A 24,520-nucleotide genomic window follows, 5' to 3' on the forward strand; every position below is an offset into this window, starting at 1 on the left:
GCTTATTGTCACCTTTTCTTTTTCTATTAGCCGTAGAACCTTATTTTCTTATTAAAAAAACAATAGTAAAGGCTTAGTTATGAAATAAATAGTAATCTAAAAGTATGTTATAAAACTGGATCATGACATCAGATGGATTAAAGCTGTTATTTATTTATATTTGTGCATGTGGCATAGCTTTAGCCTATTCAGAATTACACCATAATTGTTTTATTACCTCCCTTCAATTACTATAAATTAGATTTTATGTATATCAGTTGCAAAAACGTCAATCAGAATTGTTTAAACATTTTTAATGTGTGTAGTCTTACTGTTAATGAAAAGTTGAATAATATAGGAGATGCTAATTTATCTTTTATTAGCAATTTATGGACTAAGTGACTATCAAATTCTTTAGAAAAGTGGAAGAAAATATTGGTATCTAATATTTCTGGTTTGCTTCCTGTTGAATTGTATCAAATAAATGTTTATCCTATTTAACTGTTTACAGACACAGTGTAAATTATTCAAGGACATACTTTTGGATTGTCGAATTTTTTGGCATTGTAATCAGTGATAGTTCTTTAGAAAATGTAATATTTGAATGCCCTGTTTTTTTTTTTTTTGGTGTGAAGTAGGGGATGTTATTACTAAAATACTCCCCATATCTGATACTTTATCTTATAGATTAATTATACGTTTACGCTTTAACTTATACATTCTCATTCCCATAATAAGTGATTTGAGTTTTTTGTTATCCTCCAGCTACTAAATCCAATTGGAAAAATGCTTCTTTACTATGAGTTCATACCCGGTGGTTGGTCTTGGATAATCTATGCTTAGACAAGGTTCCATCTCATCTATAACTGTATTAATGGTTGCCTCATCTTCTGTGCAGTTGTTCCGGCAACCAGTAGATGACTATTTCAAGATATGTGATACATTTCTTATTGTTTTACAATGGATTTACCTTACTCTAATTTATCATACAATTATTTATAGAAGTAGCACTTTTGTATTGTCTTGTATTACTTTGAAAAATGAATGAAATATTTTTAACTTTAGAAATAAAATGCTAGTAGCACTCCAATTCTACTTAGGTTCACTTTCTCAGTCATTCGAAAAACAAAAACCTGAATTATAGCTGTGAGCCTTAGAAACCCTTTATTACTCTTCCAACTTCACTTCAAAAGCTGCTTAGCTCTATTTGGTGGCAACTATCCTAGGATGTCTTGCAGAACAGTAGAGACAGTAGGAATCAGCCCATCTCATGAAATGACTGGGTGAGATACTCAAGTCAATCCATCTCCTCCTTCAAGGCTGCTGTATGTTTTGTTATTTGAAACTTTGGCCTGACATTTATCTTTGACAAGGTTAAGAATTGTAAAGCACTATAAAGTCTTCCATTCTCAAGGGAATCTCATGAATACACTCAAGCAGGCTCATAATCACTTGGATGCAGACTTCTGCTAGAATACAACTCTTTTGGATATTTAGACCTGGAGTCTAGATGCAAATCAAAAACAGTAGCTTGTTACGAAAAATTTCCTATTCCCGTGATGGCAGAGTTGGATACTGCAGTAAAGTATTTCCCTTGCCAACCATAGATATCTGATTGGTGCATTTTTGAATGACTGAGTGGTATATTTGTATTATCGCAGGAGAATAAGGTCCCCATGTTTAAGCAATCAAACAAACAATCACCAGCCTAAAGTGCTTGGTATGAGTTTCAAGAAAATTCCAACTAGCTGTCCTGTCCAGGCTGAAAAAAAAACTATTCTCCTATTTGTAATAATCTATAATGGAGTTTCCTTACAGAAGGAATTACAAGCGTATGAACTCAAGGTAACTTGTTTGCCCCATCCAGCAACAATTTCTGTTTTTGAAAAAATGTGTGAAAAAAACAGTTTTATATTTTCTCTAATCATGTAGGACTTTCGTATGTTTCTTGTGATTGATTTCATTCTAGTTTCTCTCCAAGTTTATAAAAGGCATTTGGAGCAAATCACTACTTAGTTATTGTGGACAATACGGCGCAATTCACTGTTTGTGGAAAGTGAATATTTAATCCTTGCAAATTTACCAAAATAAATCCTTTTTGAAAACGTTTTGATCAAATGTTCTTTTCCACATCTATCATCATATATATGAAAAATTAGGTTCTGCACCCCCTGCTTCAAAGCATATGCAGCTACATACTTTTTCAACAAGTTTACCACTCACCGTTTCATGGCTTGCCAGTATGACAATGTGTGTTCGTGGTACACACACTCCCGTTAAAAATAAATAAAAGAATAATGTCTTGACTGCAAAAAAATAGATGAACAGGACCCTGTTGGGGAGTTTAGCCCTTCTCCCCGAAGTAGACTGCCTCGCGCAATCCACATATAAGCATTCTACCCCTTTGTGGTGAAACAGCATGGACAGCCAAATGTTAAACAATACCAAATATTCAAAGTGCAAAATACTCCAACTCCAACCCTGCAAGAGCACAACAGAGACTTGAAAACAATTTGGAACAAATGCTCCACACACGTTCAACATCAGTACAAAATATAACACTGATGTGCACAGGTGGTGTTAATCAGCTGCACTATACTTACCATAAAAAATAAAGGTGGAAGTCTGGATTTTCAGCACCAAAAAAACTTAAATGTGGCTACACATATGAAGTGGGATCAGTGGAAAATCAAGTTCACGGCCCCGATCTCTGTTTCAGCGCAAGTGTGCGGCATTGTGTTCAAAGCTTTAGGTACTGTACTGAGAACCGGCACTTTTTTTATTTGTAGAGGGAAAGTACCTGTAGTTCTCAAGAAACAAGCAGTTACTCTGGTACAGAGTACCTGCATTTTTATTTCTCCATTTCAAGAACTGGGCTATATAGATGCCCACTCGCAACCTCAGCAGCACCGCTTTCTTGAATATTGATATTTGTTTTGTTCTATGCATTTAGAATCCAACCTAAATAGTAGGTACAATAAAGAGTCCTTTAGATCAGTGTGACAGGCTAGACCTATTTTAACAGATTTTGGGGGTCATTACGACCCTGGCGGTATAAGGTGCTTACCGCCGTGCAGAAGAACGCCAATACACCGCTGCAGCGGCGGTAGACCGCCACAGCTATTATGACACACTTCACGGAATCCGCCGAAATTCAGACACCCACACAATACCGCCACACCAAAGGTCAGCGATAAACTGGCGGAAACACATCCTCCACCTCCACGCCAACAGAAACACCCCCATGCTATTACAACCCACGATTCCACGCGGCGGTCTTTCAACCGCGGTATTCCATTGGCGGTACACACCGCCACGCTCAAAATACACACACATCTCCAAAACACCGCCACATTGGACATTTCAAAATACACACACCTGAGACACATACACACACCACTCTCACACACCCAACACAATATAAAACACACACCCACATCACCCACAAACCCCTACAACCAGAAATTCTGAGAGAAGGCGAGAGAGAGAGCACAGAATAGACAACCCCATCACACAGAGGCACAAAACACCATCACCCACACAACATCCAAGCACAAAACACCACATACCACTACACTCACCACACTCATCACCACATACACCACCCCACACATCACACACACCACCCCATGTCACGCCAAAGACACCCCCGCTTCTCCGAGGAGGAGCTCAGGGTCATGATGGAGGAAATCCTACAGGTAGAGCCACAGCTATTTGGCTCACAGGTACAGCACACATCAGTTGCAAGGAAGATGGAGCTATGGCAAAGAATAGTGGACAGGGTCAACGCAGTGGAACAGCACCCAAGAAATAGGTCGTTCCACCTCTTCCTGATGTCCTCCCTACGGGGGAAGGTGCGTTCAACGGTATCCAGGCACCACATCGCGGTACAGCGGACTGACGGCGGACCCCCACCTCCTCCCCCTCAACTAACAACATGGGAGGAGCATGTCTTGACCATCTTGCATCCTGAGGGCCTCGGAGGAGTAATCGGAGGAACGGACACTGGTAAGTCAAATCTTAACTATCACATCCCCCACCCTACCTGCATGCTATCACACACCCCCACCCTCACACCCTCCCCTATCACCCAAACTCCTCACTAATGTACTAATAACACCAACTACACATCCCAACCCCAAGACCTGCATGATACAACTAACCATGGACACTCATCACTAAAGCATGCCCACTGCACATACCCAGAACACACCCCAACCATCAGCACACAACCCCACACACAGGAATGCCTGCATTGGGGTTCACGCACACTCAACCATTGCACACCATTACACACACACACATGCAATAATCATGTACTTATACCCCTGCAAGAACCCGAAGGAACGTCACCATACCAGAGGGTCCAGACAAAACCACTCCACCCCCAGAAGAGGCCCACAGTGACGAGAGCAGCTCTGCCCTACTGGATCTTGATAACCAGCCCGGACCATCGTGGGCCTCAGGACAGTCGGTTCCCCTCGCACAGGCACAGCCCAACACTGACCTTCCACCGGCTGGTAACACCAGCACAGCACCCACCCAGCGGGCCCAAACCTCCCTACCCAGGACAGGTCAATCAGCGGTGTGTCCACCACTACAGGGCACCCAGGCTAACCCACCACCCCAACAACAGGGACCTGGGGGCAGTGGTAGTGGGCACACGGTCCAGGGGACGGAGGCACAGGAACACAGGGGAACTGGGAGGGCTGCTGTGCGACAGAGGGAGGACAGGCCAAGGGAACCAACTCTCCACGAGGCCCTCTCCTCCATCATGGGAGCATACCACCACTCCCAGGAGACGATGGCCACGGTCCTGGACAAGTTGCAGAAGACCCTGCGTCTGCAGGAGGAGCAGTATTTGGGGTTCAGGGAGGAGCTCAGGACCATCGGCTCCGCCCTGGGCACCATCGTAGGGGTGCTGACGGACATTCAAAAGACCTTGAGGGACACCGTGGCACTCCAAGGGGCCCCTGACACTAGCCACGACGATGAACTGCCTACCACCTCTGCCGGCGCTAGTGGACAGGACGCCCCGCTACAGGACCAGCACCCCATACCCTGCAGACGGACAACCACCACGCAAGCGGGCCCTGAGATCTAGGAACAGGACAGAGCAAGATGGCAAGACCCCCGCCAGGAAATAAGACCACCCTGATTGTCCCCCCACTGTCCCACTTTGTTACCCTGTCCAAATCGGAACTGCCCCAGCTCCACTTCCAATGGGCAGATGTGCAATGTAACTGTGAGACTAATAGACTGGACTCTGCCATGGACATTCCTCCACCATCACCCGTCACCATTTTACAACCCCCCTTCATTTTTAGCACTTAAATAAACACCCTTGAAACACACAAAAAAAACTGGAGTCAGTCTATGATTTGTATTTTTCTATTATCAATCAATCAACAATTTATATAGCGCGCTACTCAAATGCAAGGGTCTCAAGGCGCTGGGTGGGGGGGGTGGGGGTCCATTACTGCTCGAAAAGCAAGGTCTTGAGTTGCTTCCTGAAGGAGAGATGGTCCTGGGTCTGCCGTAGGTGGATGGGGAGGGAGTTCCATGTCTTAGCCGCCAGGTAGGAGAAGGATCTTCCTCAGACGGTGGTTCTACGAATGCGTGGTGCGAGGGCGAGGCTGGTCAATCGCAGCTGGCGGGTGGGCGTGTAGAAGGTGAGGCGGTTGTTGAGGTACTTGGGGCCCAGGTCGTGGAGAGCCTTGTGTGCGTGGGTGAGGAGTCTGAACGTGATTCTCTTGTTGACGGGGAGCCAGTGCAGGGGTCTCAGGTGGGCGGAGATGTGGGCGTGGCGGGGGATGTCCAAGACGAGTCGTGCGGAGGCGTTCTGTATGCCCTGGAGTCCTTTCTGAAGCTTGGATGTGGTTCCTGCGTAGAGGGCGTTCCCGTAGTCCAGTCGGCTGGTGACGAGCGCCTGGGTGACCGTTTTCCTGGTTTCGGTGGGGATCCAACGAAAGATCTTTCGGAGCATGCACAGGGTGTTGAAACAGGATGACGAGACGGCGTTGACTTGTTTGGTCATCGAGAGGGAGGAGTCCAGGATGAAGCCCAGGTTTCGTGCGTGGTCCGTTGGCTTGGGGGTGGTGCCCAGGGCAGGGGGCCACCAGGAGTCGTCCCAGGCGGAGGGAGATGATCCCAGGATGAGGACTTCCGTCTTGTCTGAGTTCAGTTTCAGACGGCTGTTCTTCATCCACTCGGCGATGTCTTTCATTCCTTCGTGTAGGCTGGCTCTGGCGGTGGCGGGGTCATTGGTGAGGGAGAGGATCAGCTGGGTGTCGTCGGCGTAGGAAATTATGTTGAGGTTGTGTTGGCGTGCGATGGCCGCGAGGGGCTCATGTAGACGTTGAAGAGGGTGGGGCTGAGCGAGGATCCTTGAGGTACGCCGCAGATGACTTCGGTGGCTGCGGACCGGAATGGGGGAAGGCGGACTCTCTGGGTTCTTCCGTCGAGGAACTAGATGATCCATTCCAATGCCTTTTCTTGGATTCCGGTGTTGCTGAGGCGCTGCATCAGTGTGCGGTGGCAGACTGTGTCGAACGCTGCAGAGAGGTCCAGGAGGATGAGGGCAGCTGTTTCCCCGTTGTCGAGCAGGGATCTGATGTCGTCGGTGGCTGCGATGAGGGCGGTCTCGGTGCTGTGGTTGGCTCGGAAACCGGACTGTGAGGGGTCGAGGGATCTGTTGGTCTCGAGGAAGGTGCTGTTTGTTGGGGGTCTTCTCGAGGACTTTGGCAGGAAAAGGGAGGAGCAAGATGGGGCGGAAGTTCTTGAGGTCGGTGGGGTCCGCTGTCGGTTTCTTCAGGAGGGCGTTGAGCTCGGCGTGCTTCCAGCTCTCCGGGAAGGTGGCGGTGGAGATGTTGATGATGTCTCGGAGTTGGGGTGCGATGATGGAGTCTGCCTTGTTGAAGACGTGGTGGGGGCAGGGGTCGGCAGGGGATCCGGAGTGGATGGTGTTCATCGTGCGGGTGGTGTCTTCGGTGCTGACCGGGGTCCAGTTGCAGAGGGTGGTGGTGGGGGGCGTTGGTTCGGTGGTTGGGTGCACGGTCTGTGCGCCGAAGCTGTTGTGTATGTCAGCGATCTTGCGGTGGAAGAATGAGGCGAGTGAATCGCAGAGGTCTTGTGAGGGTGTGATGTCGTTGTTTCCGACGCAGGGGTTGGAGAGCTCTTTGACGATGCTGAAGAATTCCTTGCTGTTGTGGGTGTTGTTGTCCAGTCGTTCTTTGAATGTTGCTCTTTTGGTGGTGCGGATCAGCTGGTGGTGTATGCGGGCGGCGTTCTTGACTATCCATTATCCATGACAGTGTCATAATGGGTTACCCATTGGAAGGCTAACATACCAATGTCACACATCACAAGCCCTTCAAGGATGCAATCAGTTGACACGTAGTTTACCACATTTGTGAAACTGAAATGGAAGGGGACAACTCAGTTAACAAATAGTGAGTGAAATGTCAGTACAGGATAGAGGTAGACGTGTGAAAGTTAATGTAATGTTACATCGGAAAATGTACTCACCTGAGATTCACTGGAAATATTGCTGTATGACTGACTCCCTGTTGTCGTTTTCTTCTTCCTCAGCTTCATCCTCATCACTGTCCACAGGCTCCACAGACTCCACAGCTGCAACACCATCATCTGGATCATCCTCCTGCAGAAAAGGCACCTGGCGTCGCAATGCTAAATTCTGGAGCATGGAGCAGGCGATGATGATGTCGCACACCTTCTTCAGTGAGTAGAATAGGGACCCACCTGTCATATGGAGGCACCTGAACCTGGCCTTAAGAAGGCCGAAGGTGCGTTCGATAACCCTCCTAGTCCGCCCATGGGCATCATTGTAGCGTTCCTCTGCCCTGGTCCTGGGATTCCTCACTGGGGTCAATAGCCAGGAAAGGTTGGGGTAACCAGAGTCCCCCAATAGCCATACACGGTGCCTCTGGAGTTGACCCATCATATCAGGGATGCTGCTATTGCGCAGGATGTAGGCGTCATGCACAGAGCCAGGGAACATAGCATTTACCTGCGAGATGTACTGGTCTGCCAAACAGACCATCTGGACATTCATCGAATGATAACTCTTCCGGTTCCTGTACACCTGTTCACTCCTGCGGGGGGGACCAGAGCTACATGGGTCCCATCAATGGCACCTATGGCGTTGGGGATATGTCCAAGGGCATAGAAGTCACCTTTCACTGTAGGCAAATCCTCCACCTCAGGAAAAATGATGTATCTCCTTATGTGTTTCAACAGGGCAGCCAACACTCTGGACAACACGTTTGAAAACATAGGCTGGGACATCCCTGATGCCATGGGCATTGTTGTCTGAAAAGACCCACTTGCAAGGAAATGGAGCACTGACAGCACCTGCACGTCAGGGGGGATTCCAGTCGGATGGTGGGTTGGTGACATCAGGTCTGGCTCCAACTGGGTACATAGTTCCTGGATTGTGGCACAGTCAAACCTGTAGGTGACGATTAAATGTCTCTCTTCCATTGTCAACAGGTCCACCAGCGGTCGGTACACCGGAGGATTCCGCCATCTTCTCACATGTCCCAGCTGACGGTGCCTACGAAGGACAACAGCGAATAACCAGTCAATATTCCTCCAGGTATGTACCCACAGTCACACACAAGACTACACCAGACAATGAACCCTTCCTGTATGTGTGTTGAGTGTAGGCCTCGGTATTTGTGACGCAGTTGAAAAAGAATCCATGTGGGCCCCTGAAATGGCGGCTGCCTGACCTCTAAACTGGGACAATGGGATCGTGGGGTAACAGCGCTGGCGTTGCACACCGTCGCGGTAGGTGGTCGTAGACCGCGGCGCACTGCTGCATTGGTTAACATTGGACCCTATGGGTCCCAGGAGCCAATGAACAGGTGCGCCGGCGGTGATGATGCGCACCGCCGCGGACGTCACTGCCGCGGACGTCACCGCCATTTTCTATCTGTTAAATCACTAGATACCTGACCTTCGACAGGAGAGGACCTACACTGCTAGTGCTGCTGTGACCTCGGTCTGAAAGCGACGATGGCTGCTGCGTCTGGGGAAAGGGCCCCTGCCTTCACTGCACAGGAGTTGGAGAAACTTGTGGATGGGGTCCTCCCCCAGTACATGCTACTCTACGGTCCTCCAGACCAACAGGTTAGTACACAGGGAGCACGTTGTATGGGCTAGGCCTGGGTGGACAGGGCTGGGGGGAAGAGTAAAGGGGGCAGAGTTCATACTACAGTAAAGAATGGGAATAAATGGGCCACATGGTCAGAGTAGGGAGGGGGCCACTCACATTGATGGTGCAGTTGGTAATGACTGTTCCTCTTCCCTTGTGCATGTCATGTAGGTCAGCGCCCACCAGAAGAGGGACATTTGGCGTGCCATCGCCAAGAAGGTCCGGACCCTGGGGGCCCACCAGAGACTGGGCACCCACTGCCGGAAGAGATGGGAGGACATTCGCCGCTGAAGCAAGGCGGAGGCTCAGCTGGGCATGGCCTCCCAACGTGGGAGGGGTGCCCGTCGCACCATGACCCCCCCTGATGTTCCGGATCCTGGCGGTGGCCTACCCGGAGTTGGATGGGCGCTTGAGGACATCACAGCAGACACAAGGGGGTGAGTACAACCTCATTCTGCGGACTTTGCGTGCAGTGGAGGTATCTGGGTGGGGGAGGTGGGCTGTGGGTGTCCCTAGGCCAGAGCGAATTAGGTAGGCAAGGCCCCTCCGTAATGTAGGCCATGTGGCACTCTACCCCACCTCAGAAGAGTGCCAAGTTGAGGTATAGTTGCCCATGTGGCATCCATGTGCGCAGTTGTCCACCATTGCCATGTAGCCCATATCCCAGAAATTGCATGTGCAGAGGCCAGGAGCACGGCGTAATGCATGGGGCTGCTGCGTGTGTCTTGTCCGCCAACGGTAGCGGTATGCCATGCACTAAAACTCTTACTTCTGTCTCCCCCCCCCTTTTTCTGCTCTCCCTGTCCTTTTGTACATCAGCATCATCAGGCGGAGGTACAGTGGCACCGGAGCATGAGGGAGCTGCATCCCACATGGCCATGGAGGGCCACACCACAGACTCTGAATGCACCAGTGGGACGGAGGGCGAGGGGAGCTTCACGTCGGCCACCGGATCAGCAACCAGCGACACGGACTCGTCGGACGATGGGAGCTCCCTTGAGGTGGCGGCACCATCTGTACCCCCCACGTCTACAGGTACAACCGCCACCTCCCCTACCAGCACCGCCCTCCCAGCAGCCCCTCATCGTTCGCCCCGTGCCCGCTCACCCAGGAGGGTGGGCATCACCTTCGCCCCAGGCACCTCAGGCCCTGCCCCAGTCACCCCTGCTGCCCTCAATGAGGAGGCCATTGACCTCCTCAGGTCACTCACTGTTGGGCAGTCTACCATTGTGAATGCCATCCAGGGTGTAGAACGAGAGTTGCAACACGGTAATGCATTCCTGGAGGGCATTCATTCTGGTCAGGCTGTCCTTCAGCCAACCCTGCAATCTCTGGCCTCAGCACTGATGGCAGCCATTGTCCCTGTGTCTAGCCTCCCGCCTCCAACTTCCTCCACCCAGACCCAATCCCCTGTACCCCAGCCCATCCCAAGCACACCTACAGACCAGCATGCACACAAGTCAACACACACAAGTAGCTCAAGCAAACATAGGCACCACACACACCACAGGCACTCACACAAGCATCACACACATACGGATACAGCAACATCCACTGTCTCCACTGTGTCCCCCTCCTCTTCTTCTCCCTCCTCCCTCCCAGTCTCGTCTACACACACACACACACATACATGCACCACATCTACAGGCACTAGGACTCGCACCAGGACACCCAGCACCACAAGCCGCTCACCTGCACTCACCACCTCCACTGCCATTTACACGTCCCCTGTGTCCTCTGTGTGTCTGTAACGCCCCCTCCCAAAGTACCCAAACGCCGGCAATCACTCACCCAACATCCATCCACCTCACAACAGCCTCCAGTACCTGCACCCAAAACACCTAAAGTGACACCTCCTACAACCACCTCCTCTTCCTCCACTCCCAGACCACCTCCAGCTACCCATCCCAGTGTCCGTCAGAAACTGTCCCTCTGTCAAATTGACCTTTTTGCCCCCCCCCCCTCCAATTCATCAGTCCCGTCGTAGCGCCTCAGCCAAAAAGCCTCCAGTACCAGTGGTGCGTGTTCCAGGTTTTTGGAGTGCACCATCCACCAGGGCAGGCAGTAGGACCCGGAGCCAAGGTACTGGCAGCCCACCCCCTGTAAAGGCTCCAAAATTGGAGAGTGGACGACGGGACCGTGTCAAGACTCCTGGTGGGACAACAAGTGAAATGGGATCGAAGGCGATTGGTGAGTCAGCTGTAACTCCAAAAAAGGTGGGGAAGGTCCAGAGGAAGTATGCCCAGCCTGTTGTGAGTGTCACGGTGGAGAAGTGCACCATCTTTTCCGGTGGTCCAGACACAACCGCCAGCACCGTCGTCACTGGTCCAGAGACCACCGCCAGAGTCACAGCCCAGGAGGGCCCAAGTATCGTCACTGGTCCAGAGACCACCGCCAGAGTCACAGCCCAGGAGGGCCCAAGTATTGTCACTGGTCCAGAGACCACCGCCAGAGTCAAAGCCCAGGAGGGCCCAAGTATCGTCACTGGTCCAGAGACCACCGCCAGAGTCACAGCCCAGGAGGGCCCAAGTATTGTCACTGGTCCAGAGACCACTGCCAGAGTCACAGCCCAGGAGGGGACAGGATGCCACAGCCCCGCTGGCCAATGATGGAACGTCATGCCACACACCAATGTCCAGTGTGAAGATCGTCATGCCACACACCAATGCCCAGTGTAGAGATCGTCATGCCACACACCAATGTCGGTATCAGGACCGCCATGGCAAAACACCGCTGAACAGGGCAAAGACCGCCATGTCAAAGCACCGCTGAACAGGGCAAAGACCGCCATGTCAAAGCACCGCTGAACAGGGCAAAGACCGCCATGGCAAAGCACCGCTGAACAGTCCTGAACCTCAATGGCAAAGCACCGCTGAACACTCATGAACCTCAATGGTAAAGCACCGCTGAACAGGGCAAAGACCGCCATGTCAAAGCACCGCTGAACAGTCATGAACCTCAATGGCAAAGCACCGCTGAACACTCATGAACCTCAATGGTAAAGCACCGCTGAACAGGGCAAAGACCGCCATGTCAAAGCACCGCTGAACAGTCCTGAACCTCAATGGCAAAGCACCGCTGAACAGGGCAAAGACTGCCATGTCAAAGCACCGCTGAACAGGGTAAAGACCGCCATGTCAAAGCACCGCTGAACAGGGCAAAGACCGCCATGGCAAAGCACCGCTGAACAGTCATGAACCTCAATGGTTAAGCACCGCTAAACAGGGCAAAGACCGCCATGTCAAAGCACTGCTGAACAGTCATGAACCTCAATGACAAAGCGCCGCTGAACAGGGCAAAGACCGCCGTGTCAAAGCACTGCTGAACAGGGCAAAGACCGCCATGGCAAAGCACCGCTGAACAGTCCTGAACCTCAATGTCAAAGCACCGCTGAACAGGGCAAAGACCGCCGTGTCAAAGCACCGCTGAACAGGGCAAAGACCGCCGTGTCAAAGCACCGCTGAACAGGGCAAAGACCGCCGTGTCAAAGCACTGCTGAACAGGGCAAAGACCGCCATGGTAAAGCACTGCTGAACAGGGCAAAGACCGCCATGGTAAAGCACCGCTGAACAGGGCATGCACTGTGTAGGAATGAATGGACCGCCACATCAGGCATCCTTATCCCATGTGCAGCTGGGACAGTGACAGGACAGGAACTTTCACGGGGAGACGCATCCAGTCTGGGCACCAGTCCCCCTCCAGAACAAGTGGAGACCTGCATCTACTTGAGAGACTGTGGCTTTGCACTCCCCAGGATGGCACAGTGGGCAACCCACCCACTGTAGAGACTTGAGAGACTGTGGCTTTGCACTCCCCAGGATACATCAATGGGCATGGAGCCCCGTCGTGGATCTGGCTTCGCATTCATCTGGCTGAGGTGCCCTCCCTTCCCTTCCCCCTGAGGTGCCTGTTTTATTTCTATCTGATGCCCCGGCAGTGTTCTCTCCAATTTTGGTCCGGTATCTGTTGTGGGCCTCGCCCATGCATTTTTGGACTGTTGGTGCACGGACATTGTTGTGTACATATCTGCACTACTTCTTGTATTGTATATATAATTATGAGTGATTTAGACATATATATCTGTATATTTTTGTATGACGTATATTGGCACATTACAATGTTTGACTGAAATTCGCTTTGTCTTTGGATTCTTCCGGGGGGATTGTGGGTTGTTAATGTGATATTTTTTACTGCATTGGTGTGTATGTTGTAATATGCGAGGGTGGGGGTGTTTGGTGGGTGTCCCCCTAACTTTTGCCTCCCCCCTCCCCTGTGTCGTAGGTGCAGTACTCACCTGTATCTTCTGCGCCTACTTCGCTGTTGGTCGTAAAGGAGCAGAAAGACAAGGGCAGGTAGTATTTGGAGTTCGGGGTCCATGGAGTCGTTGTTCCTCGTGGGATATGTTAAGGTGAGCGTTTTCCCATAGCACAAGCTGTTTCCGCTGTGTTTTTATCCACAGTGAATCCGCCCCGGAAAAGGTGACGGATTGGCGGGTTGTAAAAGTGTGGGCGGTACATTGTCTCCCGCCTGTCTGTTGGCGGTGACCGCCGCGCTGCTTGTCTGTACCGCCGTGGCGGGCAGTGTGTTAAAGTGGCTGTCTTTGTTGGCGGTTTCCGCCAGGGTCATAATGCCCTTTTTTTGTCCGTCGGCCTGTTTGCGGTATTACTGCACCTTTTACACCGTCCGCCAGGGCCGTAATGACCCCCTTTGAGTGTTTAGAATCATTGGATATGGAATAAGTGTGTTTTGTGTTGCTGCCAGCTTAACTTGATATTTTTGTTTTCTATCCGCGATTTCAACACAGATCAGTTCATTCATAAAACTAGAAAGGGGCAGAACAACATAAGGTCAAGTGAACGAGCTGCAGGCAGCGCAGAGAACGGAGAAACACGATGTGCATAGTGTGCGCAGTGTGATATATACACAATCGTTCGTGGCACATTTACAGAGACCAACATTATGTACCTAATTCGTGTCACTACAGAATTAACCAGAGATTGTCTCTTCCAAAAGTAGTGTTACCTCTTTGTAAACACGTGGCCAGTCATGTAATATTGTACACACAATGCACGTGGGGCTTCACCGTGATGCCAGCCCCTTAATCATTTGACCTTTCATGTTGTAATTTTCAGATGATATACTTTTGATATTGTGTTGAAATAATGGAAAGGAATGAATGTGAACGATTTTCCGTGGGGAATACGGTCTCCGCATCAGATATACTCAAGTCCCACATGGAAGATTGTCGCCCCGTCGTCTTGAACTTGCTGCCAAAACGGCCATTAAAGGGCATTTGTGCCGTTTTTAACTTGAACCCATAAGAAGCTCAGCACAAACCGTGCCTCCTCCGTCGCCCTCCAGTGACCACCACTTAGCAGCTGTTGGCAGCTACTTACACAAACAGGTGGTAACACTGGCTAGGTAGGTGCAAAAACAATTAGCGCGCGATAATCCTCTTTTTTTTTTTTTTTTTAAACACACAATTCTTATTCTGAGGTAGCGAAAACCCACACTGCTCACCCTTGTTTCAACTGTGAACCTAGGTTTGTTGCAAGAAAAGGAATCGGTGGTTTCCAAGGATTCTTTCAAGGAAATATTACACTATATCAATGTAATTACAAGTTGAATCACTCCACTAATTTTCGAACACCAGAAACAAAACTAAATCCGTCATTTGTGGGGATAAATCTCACCGTTATATGTCTAAGTATTTAAAGAGCACTTTAGAGATGTAGAAATTACACAAAAAGCATGTATTTTATATATATATATATATATATATATATATATATATATATATATATATATATATATATATTATAGACACACTTTATATATTTATACTACTAACAGCCCAGTAAAGGCTGATTGCCCTGCCGGCCATGAAAGAGTTCTGACTGGATCGAAGTGGAGAGAAAAGACCAACAGCAATTTGTCTCTCTAGGTTCTTGTGGTAGTTATTTAATTATCCAGTCTCAGTTAAAATCCAAACATTGTGACCGAGCTATCATGAGTCCGTGGATCACTTTAGGGCAAGAAATGTATCTGGCAGTCTATATAGCCTACATATATGGAATTGGAATTGCATATGGTCTAATAATACTTGAGTGGTCCAGAGAGGACTGCAAGATGGATTATATGCCAATTAAACTGCTCACATTTGTCAGCCACTCTAATGATCAGAACCTGTATGTTAACTATATAGAAGCCAAAAATGGGGAATCCCATATGTGATTAAGCGATTTAAAAGTAATCATGAGAATATTTCCTAAGCGCCTCTCGGACTGAGCCTCTAAGTTTGGTCTTTGTGACATATGGAGGACATGGAATCCCTGACAGCTCCAATGCACCCATACTTCTGTGTCCCATCATAATCACTCCTGCATAGATCTTCTATTTATGCTGGCTCCTGATTGCTGTGCAGTCACCCATGTCCAAACACTTTCACACAGCAGATCGGATCATGCCTCCCTCCTTCACATTGGATCACCTACTAATGAACCCCTGTAGCACCTCAATGCCTGGTTCCTTCAGGACGATGGTCATGATTAGTGGATATGCGAAGAGTTACCCCAGGAGCAGGGAACATGTGCAATCCCAGCATCTCTCCCAGCTGGTGACCCAAGCACTTTGTCTTGAGAGAGGGCTGACTTCCAGTGACCAATACAACGTCTCCTGGCAAATCAGGCTCATATGTGAGGAAATCCGTCACATTACTTGAAACAGCAAGACAGATGTGGACAGCCTCCACAGCCAGAATCTATGGTTGGGGAGACAAAAATAGTACTCAGTTGCTGGCTTGCCTCCCACCCACTAGAGAACCGAATAATACTTGAAGTAAGGGACACTCAGGTACGCACTCAAAACACCCTTCAAGGTATAGCACAGACATTTACAGACTACCGCTGCCTCTTTACAGCAGCCCCGCTGACTGCACATGAAGTAGACACCCCCTCTCCTGGAAGTGGTGCCTTTCCCACAAGACTCCCCGGCTGAGTCCCAACTATTAGATCAATCACTCTTGATAGAGGAGGCTGGTGCAGCTATATCAGCTGTGGCATCAGGAAAGACACCACTCTCACTGGTTTGCCACAGAATATTACTCCATATTTAGGGATGTACTGACACCCTGACTCTACAACTTATACCAAGATGCTGCCAAGAACTGTGCCTTCCCCTCTGAGATAGACACGGCTACAATTACAGTAATTCCGAAAACACAGCCCCCATCAACCTTCTGCTCAGACTTTCATCCAATTTTACTCATTAATACTGAGGTGAAGATTTACGCTATGATTCTGGCCTCCCGCCTGAGGTGGGCAACTAAAACACTCATCCAGTATGGGTTTGTGCCCCACAGAAGCATGAGACACTTCCTTCAACAGCTCCAAGTTGCTCTAGCCCTCCTAACATCCAACCTGGCCTTACTGCTCACCTGATCCCTCAATCCCTTGACCCGGAAGGCAAAGGAAGACCTCCTCTGTTGGCAATCCCCTCTGTTGAATGTAATGGGGAGAATAACCCCATATAAAATGATGATGCTTCCTAGATTCTTGTCTTTCAGAACCTCTCAATCCATTTGCCACACCATTCGTTCCGGACCCTGGATAGGATGGCCACTTAATTTCTGTGCAGCAACTCTAGGCCTTGTTTGGCTCTGGCCCACTGCCAACGTGTTCGCTACGACAGGGGGGCTAGGGGCAACAAAACTTTACTTCTATTATGTAGCAGACCAACTCCTAGTGATAAATGACTGGTTCTCTGGGGGCTGAACTGGCCCAATTTGTTAGCTGGAACTCAAATCTCTGGGGTTTTACTGCATTATAGCAATGCTAATTGTGCAGTTACCCTGCCAGAAGTGACTCAGACAATTATTCTGGCCTGGAGAGCTGCTCTCCGACAAACACACTGGGAGGCTAAACTCATACTCCAGACCCCACTGTGGGATGGTTGAAGGAGGTAGCTTCTTTGGAGGGCTTCCAGAAATGGGACATCATTGGCATGACACAATTAGGGGATATATGGTCTGGATCCCATGTACACTCCTTTCAGGAACTTCAATATACCTACTCTCTGAGACCCACACAGTTCTACAAATACATGTAACTCTGACACATACTCGCCGCCCATGTTCCCAGTGAGAAACCCTCTCCAGAGTTCAGCCCAATAGAGGCCAAAATTCTGTGGGTCCACTGGGGAAGGAGGAATATCACAGATCTACTGCACCCTCATTATCAATCCCTCTGCGACCTTAGACCACTGTAGAAAACGGTTGTTGGGCCTTTTGGAAGATAAATGGCATCATGCCCTTCAGGGGTGTAACAAAGGCTCCTGCAGTGTGTGTGGGGGGGAGGGCTGAGCTCCAGGCAGCCCCTCAGCACAGCCTGTGGCCTGAGTGAGTCCGGAGGGGACCCCCTCCGTGCTATTTGCAGGGGGGCTCCCCTCCAGTTTTGTTACACCACTGATGCCCTTCTGGCCCCTCGGGTCCTAACCATATCATCCAGATTGAGATTAATTTAAATTTACCGTCTACAGTGTGCTTACCTTACTCCTGTTGGGCTACACTGTGCAGGTTTTGTCCCCAGCCCTAAATGCCCTTGCTGCTCGGAATCCCCAGCTGACCTTTACCATAAGGTATGGTCCTCTACTGTAATCCAGCACTACTGGACAAAAATAGTGAGGGAAGTCACGCAGGTCCTGGGATGGGTGGTCCCAGACACTCCACTGATCCATCTACTGGGGGTGTTTGAGGGTTCTGGCGGCTGTTGTGCAGGTAAGGCATTCGTAGGCACAGCTACGAAGGTAGCCAAACATGATATTGCAGTCAAATGGAAAAAACCCAGTCCTCTAACTTTGGCACAATGGCGCAGAGGCCTAGATTGGTGTGTGATTCAGTAGAAGCCTGTATGTGAAGCAAGAGGCTGTTTGTCGGAGCATAAACAAGTTTGGGGTAAATGGTTGGGTCAAGTAGGATGACACAAGTGACATGGGGAGGCTTATGCTTCCCAGCTACCTGACAATCCTAAGTAGTGTTGTTAACTTACAATATACATGTTATGGGTATCAAGAAAGATGATCGAAACGTACTCTGTAGTGATGTCTGTACCACTGTTATTTTAATAATAAACTCAAAGTTGGTTATAAAGAGTACAGGTGCCCAAAGCTCTGCTCTGAAGCCCGTGACCAGTGCAATTAAACATGATTGTGCTAAATACTAAGGCTGGTGATCCTAAATATACCGCCTGCCTCCTTTATTCATCACCAGATACCCACTGACCTCTTGCAGGTTCCTGCTTTCTCCCTTTTTGATGCTTTTTCCCCTTTCTCTACCTCAGTCATCCGATCTGCCTTTTTGTCTCTTTTGGTCTGTCAAAGTCTGATGGAGAGAAGTAAGTAAATAAATCATGGTGGCAGCCATGCGCTCAAAATAAACTCGACCTACCTTGCATATATACGGCAGTAAATAAACGTATGCTTGGCATATAGTTAAATGATATTTATTTCACAATGTAGGCATTGAAGCATATAGAAGTCCTGGGGTCATAGGAATTTTCATGTTCATTTTCAAGGTTATTCTTCAAAAGTAGGCATCAATGGGTAGTCAAGCAGTAACATGTAGGTAAGATGCTCTCTAGCATGCATATTGCTGTTTGTTAGCCATAATGATAAACACTGAGTTATACCACAACTTAGTAATTGTTGTAGCTTATTTGTAAACTAGTGAGGATTTATTTTATAACTGTTGCTTAGTTCTGAAAGTCCATTAAGGCTGTCCATAGTGGTGTGTGAGCTATCAATCCAGTGGCACTCTTGAATAAATAAAAAGTTAGGGCTACTGCATCATATAAATACATACATAAGACTGTTAAATAGAACTAGATCTGTAAATAAGTGTTATACAACATGAAACACACATATTCTTCAATGTAGATCCTGTGCCACAACAGGAAATTGGGTAAACTCATTTCCTCTCAATATTCAAGATTTAAATTGCAGACCACCCAGTGCTTAATTTGTAAAATAGAGTGCCGCTTCCTGAAGCTCCACTCAGAAGCCAGCTGCTGGTGCCATCAAATGTAGGCGCAGAGAATACCAAGGCTGGTAGTCTTAAATAATTCTCAGGCACCCTTACTCTACTTCTAGTCACTCCCCGCTCCTTTATCTCACTCCTGAAGATCCCTGCTTTCTCCTTTTGTGAGTTTTTTCCATCTCTTCCTTCGTCTTTCTGCTTTTTGTATTTTCCTTATCTTGCTTTCGGTAAATATCTGATGCAGAAAAATAAATGATGGTCCCCAGAACTAAGTGCCATTGCCCCCCAACACCGGCAACCTCTGACTGAAACTAAGCACTGCAAAAAATAATGTATGCGTGCTCATAATGTAAACACAGAAACAAAAGGTAATGCAAATCCTGTGTTCTCACATTTCCTTGGTTTAAAGTTCTTATGAATTGTAAATGAAGAGGGCATTTGTTAATTTTTTGCACACGTGCATGGCTTTTACTCTGAGGACCAACTGTGTCATGGAGTATGGGTTAAAGGCAGTGCAAGGGCTGCCTAATATTTTACGGTCATGCATGTAAAAAAAACCTCATAAATAAAATGTGACGGGTATAAAATCCTACAGTTATTGCGGTTAGAAGGCAATGTACTGATACGTTTTCAAGAACATTGGAATATTAAAAATAATTTTGCGTATTTTTGGTGTTTGGTGTAATTCGGTGTAAAACCGAAACACGTATGGTTTCAAATTGCTCGTTTTTAGTGTTAAATCAGTAAATATTCACACATAGGCATGAAAATAATGTGAATACTGATTTGAGACTCCAACCGCACATTTCAGCTCTCAATTTAAAAGCATGTTTGTCTGCAAGTTTGAATATACTACTTATTGCACGTACAATGTATATGACAAATTCCTTATAGGTGTGATCTTCTATGCTTGTTAAAAATCCTCCTCTTTAGAAGAATTTGTGTGTGAAATATTGATAATCATTGCCCAATAGCTTTGTTTGACAAATTAAATTATAATGGCCTCAAGTGGGACAGATCAACGTCTCATCATTTACTTAAGCATAAACCAGTGAATATCTTGTTTACAAATTTATTTTTATAGTGCCATCCAATGTTGTTTTCTAATGCTGCCTTTCCACCTTAGACTTCAAGCTGTGAAATGCTCATTGCATGTTTGATTGCATTCATGATAGTAGCGCGCCTTCTCTGGAAAGTGCCTCAACGTTAGAGTAGTGCCCAAGAGACCTCTGTATTGGCACTTTTGAAACTGTCTTCCTAACATGGGTTGCTCGTCCACTACCCTCAGCATTTAAAATTAACTTACTGATTTGCTCCCACCTAGGACAACAAAGATCAGGGCAGTGTTATCATTTTGGATTCATCTGAAGCATGGTGGGAAAGATTTGCATACTTTTAAATCTCAGCTAAAAAAGTTTGAAAGCACTTCATTGGGAAATGGGAAGTATGTGCCGGTTTCATTTTCAATTGAAGGTAAGTTGGAATCATGGTTCGGTAAAGTGATGTATTTTTTTGTAAACTCTCAATTTAAATAGGTCCCAACTATCAATTTACAGCGAAACATAGTTTGCCGGTCTCTCTGGGCTCTTATTTTTTCCTAGTCCTATATATCTCCCATATTGAAAAGGTCATTAGAGCTAAGATTTAAATATTTATTACCTTTTTAGTCTTTCGAATGCTCGAAAAGTTAATTGATTAATCTTGAAACTTCATGGAACGAGTGCAGACTTTAGTCAAATATACTTCACTGACATCTGTGTATTTAAGCACCATCCTCTTGCTGACAACCTTGTCATTGGAGTTTTCATCTCATTCAAAGTGTTGTTGACAGTTTTTAAAAAGCTAGAAGTTGTCGCGAAATGGAGTTCGTTCTGCAGAGTAGTGAAGCACCTTAAGAACTCGTATTTAAAATAAGAAAATATATTTCATAGGGTCCAGATCAGTAGTTCTCTTTTTTCATATACTTATTTATTAGAATGGTGCTACAAAATTGTGTTTTGAAAGCACAAAGGGCAGTGAGAATAAACTGATTCGCATTTCATTCAAGGGCATAGGATCTAGAGGGTTTGTAAAGTTGTTTAGGAGAAATATGAAGCAGTGGGGTTCGTACAACTGTAATTGATATACAAACTAAAAGAAATGTGATAAGTGGTGGTGAGCTGTGCAATTCAGTCACAGCCCGGCAACCATCGTGGCTGTGCATTTTTGTGGGAAAACCCAACCCAACATAAATACTCATGATTACATAGAACAGAAAAGAAACATAAAAGTAGACTCGTCCAACTTTCTGACATGTAAAAAACTGTCAAGATAGGTGATATTGGTGGAGCCTCACACAAAAGGTAACCTAAAAAAAACTTCTATTTTAGGGGCCTAATTAGACCAAAAACAGAGAAAAATCTCTGTGCGCAACCTATATTACATCTAAACAGTAGACAACTTAAACGATCTGAATCGTACTGCTCAACACATTCATAAACATTAGATAAATATTTCAGATAATAAACTTGTGATTCAATTTTCCTGGAAAAGTAGTAATGATACAATGTGTGAATAAGTATATTTAGATGAAAACAAGACCTGTATTTGAGGAGACAGGTGATGTGATTAAGGTCCACTAAAAACAGAAGATCTAATATTTTATTGACAGAAATCATCGTTGCTCAGACATTCTTACAGTTCCAGGTTGTTTATGTATCACACTCTTTATGGCTTCAGGCCAACACATTGTCGAGTAGGCTCTCAAAATCCTAATGAGACTACTGGATTTGGGCAGCAGAATCACTTGCACTGTGGGGGACTGAGTCTGCACCCACTACAGGTGACACCTGTTGGCCTAATCTGGGTTTTGTTCCGGCTCACTAGCAGTGCCTCATCTCCACCAAAGAGCAGGGATGATTGGGAAACCGAGCGCATGACACAATTGACTCTTCAGGGACATCGTGATCACTCAAATCTCATCCGTTTCTCTCACTTACATTAGTCTCACATATGCAAGGGCAATCAGAGGCAGAATATAGTTCAATAAGGTTTTATCGAAGTAACTGCATCTTAGATAATAAAGCATGTACTGCAATAACTAGGACGATGAAGCATGACAGGATTAAAACTGTGACAAGGAGAGTGAAGCATAAAAATAAATCTACCATATTGTCACTAGAATCATTAAACTAGTCCTACCTAGGCTATGTTAGAGTACAGCATGTTAAGCTCTAATTCTGACCTTCAGGTTCCCCTGGGAAGACATCATCCCTCATACCTGAGCAAGAGGTCTGTTGTCTACATAAGCAGCTGCAGCGAAGCAATCAGCACACAGTCTTGGTCGTCTGGCTGGAATCTCCCTCAAATGCACATGGGTCAAAGTAGTGTTTTTAAAATAAAACTGCTGATGTTCCAAGAAAGGATTCCCACATAAGAGTGTGAATGTTTCTGTGAACATTAGAGACAAAGCGTACCACTTTTGACGACAACCTATCTTTCTGCAGCCTTGAGAAAAGCACAGAGTGAAAGAAATTTCTTGTTTAAGAACGCAGTGCTGGCCTAGGCAAAGAACAGCTAGACAGAGAAAATAAAACAAGACCGCAAATATGACTATTGTAAAAATAATAAAACAAAGCTGAATAAAATGTGTCCAGGTAAAAGTGCACAGCAGCAGGCCTAGTTTGCTAAAATAACATGTATGAATCTATAACTAAAATGGCTCCACAACACCCTCCCCTTGCCAGTTCAAAGGTGGTTCTAATTATGTATAAAGGCTGCTAAAATCCAACCTAAGGCATATGTATAAGAATGTCAATAATGACAAGTTAAAAACACACTTGTGCATGTATTAGAAGGCCAATTTAAAATGCCAAGTGTGGCGTCAGGAGAAGCCAAATTTCAAAAGTCAGTCATTTTTAATATAGCCAATTGAGTCCGGGACAATTAAAGACGGAAATTCTTCCACTTCGGCAGGTGGTAAAGTAGGCAGTTCATCACCAAGGAGCATTTGTGTTCTAAAGCCTAGGCTCCAGCCAAGGCAGCAGCATTCCGTGGTGTGCCCAACAATGAGTTTAGAGCTACATAATCCACAAAGGGCAACTCATAAGCAGCTTCCCGTAGCAAACGCACCCTCAACACGCATGTCTGATAATGAGCCCTCAGCGAGAACATCAACAGATCAGCATCCAATTAAAGTAAGCGATGCTTAGAAAGACAAACATTCAGTGCATGCTCAAACCAGCACCAGAGGCACCGAAACATGGGCTGCACACAATGCAAAACCAGTCTGAATGACAGACCAGTCACACTCCAATTGCTCCAGTAGTGATGCTCCAAAGTACTGCATCATGTGTTCACGACACAGATGCGCTGGTGGAAGCGCTTTCAGTCCTCCTTGTTGTGACGGGACAGCCATTGCGCAGAAAAAGTAGCAATAGCAAAATGCCACCTAGTATAGCCAAAGTTATCGGAAATCCCCAGAGAATACTGGAGAATATTGACTGGATGGCTGAAAGTATAAGCTGAATATAGAGGAGAAAGTGTGAACGAAACCAGAACCAACAGCCTTAAATAATTTTGAGATTCTAGTAGTACTGGATGCATTAAATATTCATCCCACAAGCTCACAAGTGTCTCAGAAAGTTAGTACTTAAAAGGGACTGTATCTCTGCTGATGACCTTGCAACCTGAAGCGCATAGATCTCGAGCGCAGATGTGAGCACCACATGTTTTTTTAAACAAAGCCTTGAGTCTGCTCAACTTGTCAAAATTCATATTTGAGGTAGCGATATGGGCCAAATCTCAGATACTTCCCACTGTTATGTAGGAGGAAAAAGTATGTTCCCGCAGCATGCAACAATCTTAGAAACCGAAACAACATTATTTTCTGGCTCGCATCCCACAACAGTTTTCACTATTGAGGAGGACATAGCTGCCATTCGAGAGCACCTGGAAAGCAGGTCTATTCGAGGGGACTGGGACTCCCTTCAAATAACAAGTGAAGTTTGCTGCAAAGCGTCACATGCCCTGTGCAAGGACTGCTGTTTACAAACCATTGAATGGCTGACAGAAGTCTCGCATTCACTACTGCTAAGGACCTCTTTCATGCCACTGAAACATTTGTATGAAAAGGGTAGGTCCCACACCTCGTGGGTGTAACTATCTCCTAGCTTTTCATATCTGCCCACTGGAATGTGTTTTAAGCAGGACGTGAATTGAAGTGTTGAAATAGGTAGATTAATGACCCCGTGTATTAACCACTCAGCAGATGGTATTTCAGCCACAGTAAAAGGCAACTTTTCAATATTTAACATGACATAAGTTGCTTCCATCTTAGCCATTAGCTGTTGTTG

At 46.9% G+C, this 24,520-nt stretch overlaps 1 protein-coding gene across 1 annotated transcript in view; it reads left to right on the forward strand.

The window, feature by feature from the left end:
- The window catches only part of LOC138297264 (uncharacterized), a 141,497-nt gene that overhangs the window by 79,642 nt on the left and 37,335 nt on the right, over positions 1–24,520 (forward strand). Inside the window, exon 7 of the mRNA XM_069236719.1 lies at positions 20,512–20,660. Within this exon, the coding sequence (XP_069092820.1) occupies positions 20,512–20,660 (149 nt within the window). The remainder of the gene's footprint in view (positions 1–20,511; positions 20,661–24,520) is intronic.

The sequence above is a fragment of the Pleurodeles waltl genome, chromosome 5 (genome assembly GCF_031143425.1).
Source record: "Pleurodeles waltl isolate 20211129_DDA chromosome 5, aPleWal1.hap1.20221129, whole genome shotgun sequence".
NCBI lineage: Eukaryota > Metazoa > Chordata > Amphibia > Caudata > Salamandridae > Pleurodeles > Pleurodeles waltl.